The 12,500-nt window shown below is 35.5% G+C and overlaps 2 protein-coding genes across 2 annotated transcripts in view; both read left to right on the forward strand.

Moving 5' to 3' along the window:
- naga (N-acetylgalactosaminidase, alpha) overlaps positions 1 to 12,500 on the forward strand; it is a 138,265-nt gene that overhangs the window by 66,721 nt on the left and 59,044 nt on the right. The gene's annotated exons all lie outside the window — the stretch shown is intronic.
- Positions 1 to 12,500, forward strand: part of LOC130077472 (glutamate receptor ionotropic, kainate 2) — a 60,559-nt gene that overhangs the window by 7,157 nt on the left and 40,902 nt on the right. The window contains exons 2-3 of the mRNA XM_056242714.1: positions 9,188 to 9,355; positions 11,598 to 11,855. Coding sequence (XP_056098689.1) covers positions 9,188 to 9,355; positions 11,598 to 11,855 — 426 coding nt within the window. The remainder of the gene's footprint in view (positions 1 to 9,187; positions 9,356 to 11,597; positions 11,856 to 12,500) is intronic.

The following is a 12,500-nucleotide window of genomic DNA, read 5'->3' on the forward strand; positions in this document are numbered from 1 at the left end:
CAGAATTGGGGTGATATGGTCACTTTTCCGACTATTTAAGAGGAATCTTGCGGCGGCATTTTGCACCAATTGAAGACGAGCAGTTTGAGTTTTCGAGATACCGCAATAAAGTGAATTGCTGTAATCTACGCGTGTGGTGATAAAAGCATGGACAGCCATCTCAAGAGTTTTAGGATTGAGAAAAGGTTTGACTTTTGACAATAGACGAGGTTGATAAAAGCTAGAGCTTATTATTACAGAGGAGATTTGTTTATCAAAATTTAAAGACTCATCCAGTAGAACGGCCACTTGAAGATCTAAAAGCCGATAGTCTGCCTAGGTCGAAGGTGGCAGCCTGGGGATTAACAGTGGACCCAAACACAATGATCTCTGTTTTGTTTTCATTTAAAGGTGCTCTAAGCGATGTCATGCGTTTTTTAGGCCAAAACATTTTTTGTCACATACAGCAAACATCTCCTCACTAACCGCTGGATGCCTGTCCCCTGAACACACTGTAAAGAAACGCGATCTCTGTAGACACCCCAGGCTCCACAAACAGCAACAAAAACAAACTGGGCTAACCCGCTCCCCGAAACATGACAAACAGTTCCAGCCAATCACCGACAAGAAGGACTTGGGGGCGGGGTTTGGGGGGTTAGTGCGCGGATGAGGAGGAGGGAGGGTCTAGCTAGCCTCCGTTTTGTTTGACAATACTTTAAACGTCAACAAGAAGTGACGTCACCCGACATCGCTTAGAGAACCTTTAAAAATAAAAAATTTTGGTTCAGCCAAAATTTTACCTCGTCTAGACAACCTAGTAATGATGAAAGGGCGGAGGGATAATTTCTCTTGATTGGAACATACATTTGAGTGTCGTCTGCATAACAGTGGAAAGATACCCCATGTCTTCTTAGAATGGTCCCCAGTGGTAACATGTAGAGAGAATATCGAGAAGGCGCTGAGATAGATCCTTGCGGAAGACCACAGGTTAGATGCGCAACAGAAGAGGAGCAATTTCCTAACTTTACTCTGAAAGTTGGACCCGAGAGATAAGACTGGAACCACTGGAGGACGATACCTTTTTAGCCCCACATCATACTCTAGTCTGGATATTAGGATAGAGTGGTCGACAGTATCAAAAGCTGCTGATAGATCCAGAAGAACAAGAGCCACAGAGTCACCAGTGTCCGTGGAAAGATAGATGTCATTTAAAACTTAACAAATTAAGATTATTAACGAAGGACACTAAACCTGGCCCAACTGAATCAACCATTAATTTAAGAAACTTAGGAGAAATGATGTCAAGAGAGCAGTACGAAGGTTTCATATTGGCTATGGTTTCGAAGAGCAAAGCAAAGGCATTGCTCTGCGGTTGCTAAGGTGTTTCTATGACGACAAGGTGTTGCAAGGGCATTGCTATGTGGTTGCTAAGGTGTTTTTTGTATTTGTAGATTTTCTGAAGGAAATGTGAGTCCTGCTTACCTGTGGAAGTTTATCACCATGATGGCAAGGTGTTGCAAGGTCATTGCTCTGTGGTTGCTAAGGTGTTGCCATGACGATATGGTGTTGCTATGCGTTTGCTATGCGTTTGCTGAGGTGTTCTTTGTGTTTGTACATTTTTTTGAAGGAAATGTGAGTTCTGTTTACCTGTGCAAGTTCATTGGCATGATGACATGGTGTTGCAAGGGCACTGCTCTGTGGTTTCTAAGGTGTTGCCATGACAACAGGGTGTTGCAAGGGCACTGCTCTGTGGTTTCTAAGGTGTTGCCATGACTAAAGTGTGTTGCAAGGGCATTGCTCTGTGGTTTCTAAGGTGTTGCCATGACGATAGTCTGTTGCAAGGGTGTTGCTATGTGTTGGTAAGGTGTTTTTGTATTTGTACATTTTCTGAATGAAATGTGAGGTCTGTTTACCTGTGCAAGTTCATTGGCATGATGACAGGGTGTTGCAAGGGCACTGCTCTGTGGTTTCTAAGGTGTTGCCACGACAACAGGGTGTAGCAAGGGCATTGCTCTATGGTTTCTAAGGTGTTGCCATGACTAAAGTGTGTTGCAAGGGCATTGCTCTGTGGTTTCTAAGGTGTTGCCATGACGATAGTCTGTTGCAAGGGTGTTGGTAAGGTGTTTTTGTATTTGTACATTTTCTGAATGAAATGTGAGGTCTGTTTACATCTGTAAGTATTTGTGCCGTTTATGTTTTTAATCGCATTATTTCATCCAAATTAGGGGAAAATAAGCACCGCAATCAAAAAAGAAATTCGTGATATAGTGTTTTCTTTTCCAGCAGGGGAGTCGCAATCTGACGAGATTAGCAATAAACAAACTAAAAAAACACGGTTATAAAGTAGACCAGGTTTCCCTATTACAAAATAAATTTGTACTATTTTCTATATGTTCTATATTTTCCTTCTTTATTATTTTTCTATATTATTTATATTATAAATGTATGATAATTAAATGTTATTATATGGATTTTATATAATGTCTATTATATAATATAATATAATAGTTATATAATGTAACTATTTTTACAGCATTAAATTAAATCTAATGGACTTATTTTTTTTATCTTTAATTTTTTATAATTTGTATTATTATATAATACACGATTCCAAGTAATAAATGATGTATCAGGCTCACGCTGTAAAAGACGAGTGTCACCGCATGTTGGCGTTTCACATGTCAAATCAAGTCAGTTTTATGTGTTCATCACGTTTCTATCTTTACAGCGAATAATGGCGTAACAAACACAAGATGTTCAGATGTGATGAGGAAGGCCCTCTACTTGTGTCCATCCGTTTCACGACAGCCTCGTTTTAACAGGAGCACAGCGACTCAAACCTCTGTAAGACATCAGAAACGGCTCAACTGTTTCTCCAGGAGCAAATTGCACCTTTCACGGTTTAAAAATATAACCACAGCTTTCAAGAGCAGAGAACAAATCCATCGGCTATTAGCATTCGTGGCACACATGAGTCAGAGAGAGAGAAACTGAGCGAGAGTGGAGGGAGGAGGATTGATCCGGTGTTTCCAGACACACACACACACACACACACACACAGACACACACTCAGACACACACACAGACACGCACACACACACTCACACACACACACACACACAAACAAACATACACACTCAGACACACACACACACACACACACACACACCGAGCACACACTCAGACACACGCACACACACACACACACACACACACACCGAGCACACACTCAGACACACACACACACACACACTCAGACACACACTCAGACACACGCACACACACACACACTCACACACACACATACACACACAAACAAACACACACACTCAGACACACACACACACACCGAGCACACACACACACACACACACACACACACTCAGACACACGCACACACACACACACACACACACCGAGCACACACTCAGACACACACACACACACACACTCAGACACACACTCAGACACACACACACACACACACACACACTCACACACACACATACACACACAAACAAACACACACACTCAGACACACACACACACACCGAGCACACACACACACACACACACACACACACACACTCAGACACACGCACACACACACACACACACACACACACACACCGAGCACACACTCAGACACACGCACACACACACACACACACACACACACACAGACAGACACATACGCACACACACACAGACACACACACACACGCACGCACACACACACACACACACACACACATATACACTCTCTCTCACACTCACAGACACACACACACACACACACACTCACACACTCACACTCTCACACACACACACACACTCACACACACACACGTAACCAAAACACAATGAAACTAAACATAACTCTGACACCTAATTCATATATGCAAATTATAATTTATATATAGTTTTAAATATGAATGTAAAGTTTGACTGTCGTTCAGAATGATTTCTGACCTGTCGGCTCTCAAACACGTCGCATGTCAAACAATCAGAAACGTGATTTATTTCTGTTGATTCCCATCAGTGTTTAACATGAGCTTCTGTTCACTTTACTCTCAAACCCGAACGTTTGCTTCGCCTCTGAAATATTCCTGTAATACACCCGTGAGATCAGCAGCTGGAGTACAGAGAGATGGATCGAACCCTGGGAGCCACGGAGGTCAAAGGTCAAGCGACAGAGAGAGAGAGAGTTTGTGTTAGATGATTGCATCAGTGTTTGCGCGTGTCGAGACGCTCAAAAGGTCACGACTGAAGCCGAATGCTGCATTTCATCAGGGTTTCCACGTTCATTCCTGTTGTTCTGCTGTTCCTGCAGGGCATTGTGGGAAGGGAACGCAGATTAACCCCATAATTCATCATTTACTCGCCCGCAAGTCGTTCTAAACCTGCATGAAGTTCGTTCGCAAGATATTTTGAAGAATGTTGGTAACCAAACTGTTTTTATTCTTATGTTTGCATTTGAAGCACTTACAAATAAATAAATAAAATAAAGTATGAGAATATTTTCTCTTTTTTTTTTGCTTAGTTTTACCCAGTGTTATTTAAGTTTTTACTATAGTTTTATTAACATTTTGGTTTTGTTTCATGTTAATTTGACTTTCATTTTTATTGAGTTAAGTGCTTTTGTCATTTCATTAGTTTTTTGTTTTCTTAAAATATTGCTATTTAGGTTTAATACATTTTTATTTTTGAGTTCATAATTTTAGTGCTTCAACTTAAACTTGTTTCGAGTTGTTGCCAACGCAACATTTCTAATTTTCATTCAGTTTAAGTTTTTTAGCTGTTTACATTTTTATTTTATTTCAGCTTTATTTGAATTAACAGAAATGATGGTAATCCTGGTTTTGCTATCAGTCACAGAGGCAATATTTATGTTAAAGATCTATTCATTTTTATATTTTATATTCTTATTTAATTTATTTTATTTATGTTTTTTCCCCTTTTTTTATTTAATATAATTTTCTTATTTTATTTTTATATTAATAGAATTAATTTTTTATTAAATTTTATTTAATTGTAATTTTTTTCTATTTTTTTATTTTAGTTTTTATTTCAACATTATTTTGTATTAACATTCGTTAAACGGAAAAGAGCAGAATTACTCCTTTAACTCTACCGCAGTGTCGGTTCACTCCGCCGTAATCGACACTCTTAATTCTAGCCATTGATCTAAACAAACATTTCATCAATAGTTATATTTTTAATAGACTTTGATCAGGAAATTCATTCATCAGCCCAGAGGAGGTCCGTGTGTGTGTGTGTGTGTGTGTGTGTGTGTGTGTGTAAGCAGAATCCGTCTGTCTCTGTGTGTTTGTCAGACAGATGTGTGAGGTGTGTGTGTGTGTATGTGTGAGTGTGTGTGTGTGTGCGCGTGTGTGTGTGTGTGTGTGTATGTGTGTGTATGTGTGTGTGTGTGTGCGTGTGTAAGCAGAAGCCGTCTGTCTCGGTGTGTTTGTCAGACAGATGTGTGAGGTGTGTGTGTGTGTGTGTGTGTATATGTGTGAGTGTGTATGTGTGTGCGCGCGCGCGTGTGTGTGTGTGTGTGTGTGTGTGTGCGTGTGTAAGCAGAAGCCGTCTGTCTCAGTGTGTTTGTCAGACAGATGTGTGTGTGTGTGTGTGTGTGTGTGTGTGCGCTCTCTAAAATCCTCACTATATTAATATTTTTTTAGTATATTTAGTATCAGTATCGTGATATTGTTACACCCCTAATAAATATAGGATTTATGTATTTGAAATGCACATAAAGCGCAGTATATCTGTCAGTCATGCTTCAATGAAACAGGTCAGATTTCTTTGGTTTTGTTTCTGAAGTTAAATAATTGAGTTAGTTGAGGCTCAGATCACACTAGAGCGTCTCGAGACGAGACGGAGCCTCAGATGTTCTGGGTTTGATTCTGAGGAGTAAGTGCAGATGAAATATGACCGTAATATCTAATATCCTCTGAACACTGATCTGAGAGCTGCGTGAAAGCGAGCGAAGGCTTGACATTTTACCTTCGCAAGGCGGATAACATCGACTCAACTCAGGGCTGTTTTTAGCTCCGCAAAGACTGAAGCAGGATAACAGCTTTATCATAATTACACAGAGACGAGAGAGAGAGATAGAAAACGAGAGAGAGAGAGAGAGAGAAAGAGAGAAAGAGAGAGAAATTCAGCTGTAAAATTCCTGAAAGTCTAGTTTTTCTGTAACTAATCTGTTGATTTAGCAGCTCAAACTTGCTTTTGTTGTGATTTTAGAGTGTTATGTCCTCATTTACAATCATTGACAGCATATTTAAGAAATATTTGCATGTATATACTGTATATATATTTACATACAATTTATATTATATGTAAATAATATTAATATTTTATGTATAAATAAAAAAAAATCTTAAATAGATACATGCATGTGTGTGTATTTATATATACAAAACAATTATACACAGCACACACTCACATATATTATGTAAACACAAACTTTTATTTTGGTTTGATTAATCGTTGCACAGCACTAATTATTATACTTGAAAATAAATAGCAGCTTAATATACATGTTTGGGCTCTGTTGTTGATTTTAACCTCTGATAATATAATGTACCTGTGATCATCCCTGCGTATTTACAGCATTAGTTGGGAGAGATTTTCAGTAGTTTTTAGTACGGGTGCATCTCTAGTTTCAATCATCTCTGTCTGAGAGAGTGTTTTAGTGACTGTAATCATTAGCAGATTCACACATTCACACATTAACACCTCAGATTCAGCAGGAGAATATAATGATCCACTCAGAGAGCAGAAACAAGCTTTGTGCTGCACTTATCTATCGCCAGGGCTGTGATTATGAATATGTGTGTGTTCCTGCAGACGGAGGCAGTGAGAGCGATAAAGATATTGGCAATTATTCCATAACTCATTGCATAATTCATCTTCACAGTAATGGACAAACTCGTGGCCGATCGCATGCAGATGTGGTCAGATGCATTCGTTTTATTTATTTTACATGCATTTAGCAGGGCTTTTATCCAAAATCACGTCAAGTCAGCTTTATTTATCCAGCGCTTTATACATCACAGATTGTTTCAAAGCAGCTTCATGGTAATAAACAGAATCAATTATGCAAACTTCATCATCAAATATAAGACAAATTTAGATTCAGGAATTAAGCAGCTCTACAGAAGACCGAAGAGTCATTATTCGGATCCATGTTGATTCAGTTCAGTTCAATAACGGCAAAATGTGTCACTATAAAGCAGCTCTACAGAAAACAGTCATAATTGTACGTCAAATTACATGTAGAAATTTTGGTATCATCTGTTGAAATGTCATTCAGTTCACTGTATAAGTAAATATGTAATACATTGTTAACTTATTTTAACTTATTAACTTATTTTAATGACCAAAAACATATTTATTTATCTATCTCACATGATTTTCAAACACATTTCAAAACTTTATAAAAGTGAATGTAAAAATAAAACAAGCTTTAATTAAATTTAGTTTGATCTCCAGAATTCTGTGATTGCACTGTATGAATTGCATAAGTTTATATTCATTTTGCTTTAGTTTTAGTTATTTTAGTTCATCAAGATTAACTTAATTAAACCAGAAATTTGCCTGAAATAAAATAAAAATTCTATATTTTATTTTAATTGTACTTTCAGTTTAAGTCAGTTATTTTCATTCAAGTAGGGTTTTTATCATTAACTAATACTAAAAATAAAATAAAAATAAATTAAACCTTAATAGCAATATTGAAATAATAATAATAATAATAAAATGACACATAATGAAATTACAAAAAAATGTAAAGTCCCCCTGTAGTCAATCATTGTATCCCTTAAAACTCATCTTCGATCACCAAAATGACGTATTTAAACGTTTTTTTCATTGAAAAATAATTCCTCATGTCTTAAAATATCTTGAATGTAATTCGACACCCTTGCCTCATTTAGTATGCGTGGTTCTATGAATATGCAAATGAGCCCCGCCTCCACTCACTCACTCAGCTCAGATATCCACTGGTTGACGATCACACGTTGATCTGATTGGTTACAAGCTCGTTTGTGACGTCAGAAACACCAGCGATTTCAAACCGTGTTTTTGAGACTGTCTTTGGTTCACTGCAGTTTTAAACAGAAAATACTCAGCAATGCTGTCGACTTATGAACTTACACATGGTTTGTCTTAAAGCGTATTAAAAACACCACATTATGAACAATAAACAACATTAAACGCTTGATTTTCCCCACAGGGATTAACATGAAAACAAAAGATCTAGTAGAACACAAGATTGCAGATGTTTGACTGATGAAGCTCCGGCGCTTTGGGAGTTTCAGTGTTTTGGTGTCCAGATGCTGTTTTCTCTCTCTGACGTTGGTGTGTGTAAGTGAGAAGATGAAGCCTGTGTGTGTGTCTCCAGGCAGTGTTGTTTGTAACTTATTACAAGTAACTTGAGTTACGTAATCAGATTACTTTTTCAAGTAACTAGTAAAATAACGCATTACTTTTTCAATGTACAACAAAATAGCTAAGTTACTTTTTCACATTCATTGACTGACAGCTCTCCTGTCCTCATGAGAAATAAAGTGAGGTGTGTGTGTGTGTGTGTGTGTGTGTGTGTGTGTGTGTGTGTGTGTGTGTGTGTGTGTGTGTGTGTGTAAACATGATGCTTATTTCAGTTCTAGACTAAATGTGATCATGCATTTACTCGTCTCACTTGCACGAAAACATTCAGTATTCCTCAAAATGAATAAAAACAGTAAAATGCACATCCATATTTATAATTAACTATATTAAATGACACAAATATACTTTATGTATTTAATCTCACTTCATTAACCGATGTCTTTGCTGCTGACCATCAATGATCTAATTCAGCCAGACTAATAAGCAAAAAATGACTTTAGATGAGATCTAGTAATAAGAGAGTTGAACTTCTCCTCCGGTCTCCTGTTGTTCTGTAATCCAGAATATCAGCAGCTGAAAGGGTTAAATCTGCTTTTCCTTCATCATGAGGATTATTCACTTCACTTTCGGTGTGAAAGGGCCTTAAAATTTACCAAAAATATAACTTTTTAAACAAGCAAGCCCAGCCCAGGTGAGAAAAAGTTACGCAAAAGTAACGTAACGCATTACATTTAATAAAAGTAACTTCTTTTTTTGGGAGTAACGCAATATTGTAATGCATGACTTTCCCCACCGCTGTGTGCAGGAGGGATCTTCGAGTCGATAGAGAGCGGCCCATCTGGACCAGAAGAACTGGCCTTTAAATTCGCACTGAACACCATCAACAGGAACCGGACGCTTCTGCCCAACACGACGCTCACGTACGACATCCAGAGAATCAACGTCTTCGACAGTTTCGAGGCGTCCAGGAAAGGTGAGAGAGTTTTCCTCTCAAGCGCTCCTGAAAACGGGCTCTTTTATCCTCCCAAACGCTGCCCTGTTCCCCTGCGCACCCAAAGCTTCAGCTCTGGCCTCATTTGTAATTTGAATGACCTTTTTTTCTCTGGCTGCTTTCAGACGCGACGGTTACGCTGGAATGGAAAGTGAAATTGGGCTCATTTAGAGAAATAGCTCGTGAGCTGCTTTTGCTGTCAAAGAACATCCAGTTTAAAACTGAGCCTGAGATGGACAAATAGAAGCAGCTCATTTGAATATGTGCATTAGTGACCTCGACTGCTGCGGGAAAATCATAAAATGTGTGTTTTTATCATAAAATCTAATCTCTGTGTTAGCGCTCAGACAGCATGGTGCAATAAATTCTGTCATTATGTCGTTCCAAACCGAAATACTATAAGTAGATTTATGCTGATTTATACAGTCATGCTCTAAAGGGAACACAAAAAAATCACTTCAGAGAATTATATGATCACAAAAAGAGCCAATATTAAAGAAAGTTCTGGTTTCTATACAATTTCACCATATGAACTGCATCCGTCTATAAATACACAGAAAATAATTTGGATTAAAAAACACATCCGATGGCAGTAAACTCTAAAATAAATGCACTCTTGCAAAATAAAGCTGCAAGACCTCACAAATTATGTATTTACTGTAACCACTACACAAGAATATACACATTTGTAAATAAAAATTTAACGTTTGTAAATAATAATTTAAATATTTGTAAATAATAATCAAGAATGTAAATATTTTAAGTTAAAAATAATGTAAATTATTTGTAAATAAAAATGTAAACATTTGTGAATAATAATCAATCAAGACTGTATATATTTGTAAATAAAATGTAAATATTTGTAAATAATAATCAAGAATGTAAATATTTTAAGTTAAAAATAATGTAAATTATTTGTAAATAAAAATGTAAACATTTGTGAATAATAATCAATCAAGACTGTATATATTTGTAAATAAAATGTAAATATTTGTAAATAATAATCAAAAATGTATATATTTGTAAATCAAATTTAAATATTTGTTAAAAAAACAATAATTGTGAAAAATAATCAAATATTTTAAATATTTGTAAACAATAATCAAGAACATTTATTATTTGTAAATAAAAATTTAATTTAATTGTAACTAAACCCAATAATGTACATATTCAAGAATGTATATATTTGTAAATATTTGTTAAAAAAACAATAATTGTGAACAATTTTAAATATTTGTAAACAATAATCAAGAATGTATATATTTGTAAATAAAATGTAAATATTTGTAAATAATAATCAAGAATGTATTTATTTGTAAATAAAATTTAAATATTTGTTAAAAAAAACAATAATTGTGAAAAATAATCAAATATTTTAAATATTTGTAAACAATAATCAAGAACATTTAATATTTGTAAATAAAATTTTAATTTAATTGTAACTAAACCCAATAATGTACATATTCAAGAATGTATATATTTGTAAATAAAATGTAAATATTTGTTAAAAAAAACAATAATTGTGATTAATTTTAAATATTTGTAAACAATAATCAAGAACATTAATATTTGTAAATAAAAATGTAATTTAATTGTAACTAAACCCAATAATGTACATATTCAAGAATGTATATATTTGTAAATAAAATGTAAATATTTGTTAAAAAAACAATAATTGTGAACAATTTTAAATATTTGTAAACAAGAACATTAATATTTGTAAACAGAAATGTAATTTAATTGAAACTAAAACCAATAATGCACATATTTGTAAATAAAAAAGTATATATTTGTAAATAAAAATTTTTTTTTAATATATATTTGTAAATAAAACCCAACATGTAAATAATAATCAAATTGTCACGGGTGGTTGCTGGCAGACAGATGAGGAAGACGTATATGACTCGATTCAGAAGGTTTATTCTCTAAAGATCCAACAGAAAGGCAAACGGATAGCAACACACACTTAACACAGACGAAACCGGACACTGAACACATACAGGTGTTAATGATGAGTGCACAGCTTAATGTAATTAGTGTCCATTACAACAGATGAGTGACGGATGCAAAACATAACGAGTCCAAATCACGTGAATATTTGTAAATAACAATGTAAATGTTTATAAATAAGAAATCAAGAATATAATAATGTTTCAAATGTAAATATTTTCTGTGGGTCAGCGTTTGATTGGTCCTGTGTTGTTTTCTGCTGTCCAATCGGCAGCCTGCGAGCAGCTCTCCCTGGGCGTGGCTTCGATCTTTGGCCCCTCCCACAGCTCGTCAGCCAATGCGGTGCAGTCGATCTCGAACGCCCTCGGTGTCCCTCACATTCAGACCCGCTGGAAGCACCAGGTGTCGGATAACAGGGACTCTTATTATGTCAGTCTGTATCCCGACTTCTCCTCGCTCAGCCGGGCCATACTGGACCTCGTGCACTTCTTCAGGTGGAGGACCGTCACGGTGGTGTACGACGACAGCACAGGTGAGCGCACACACACACACACACACACACACACACTAGGAAACTAGGGAACACTAGCTCAGTGCACACTGTGTGCTGCATACTACTTCTTGACCCTCTGATAGTTTGTGCACAGTGTGCTATTCTGCATCGGTCCAGAAATAAATATGCTTATTTAATTTTTTTATTTAAAAAAATTCTAAATATTTTTAATCTAGCGCTGTGTAAATTATTTGTATTTTTTATACTTTTAAAATATATATTTGTCATTTAGGAAGACCTTTAAAATGACTATAAAGGACAAGAGAAAATTACAAATAAAAGAAATCAGGAAGGTAAATATTTGTAAATATAAATGAAAAAAAATTTAATTAAAGAGTGTAAACATTAGTAAAAAAAATTGTAAATATATATTTTTATTTATTTGGATTATTTATACTTTTAAAATATACATTTGTCACTCAGGAAGATTAAAAAATTGCAATAAAAAAGTTAAAGAATTTGTAAATAAAAATCAGAAATGTAAATATTTGTAAATAAAATGTTTTAAATTGTTTTTTTTAAATAAATTATTTGGATTATTTATGATTTTATAATGTATATTTGTTACTCAGGAAGATTAAAAAAATTACAATAAAAAAGTTAGTGTAAACATTTGTAAAAAAA

This window comes from Rhinichthys klamathensis, unplaced genomic scaffold (genome assembly GCF_029890125.1).
Source record: "Rhinichthys klamathensis goyatoka isolate OS25496 unplaced genomic scaffold, OSU_Roscu_1.1 h1tg000747l_1, whole genome shotgun sequence".
In the NCBI taxonomy this organism is placed as follows: domain Eukaryota; kingdom Metazoa; phylum Chordata; class Actinopteri; order Cypriniformes; family Leuciscidae; genus Rhinichthys; species Rhinichthys klamathensis.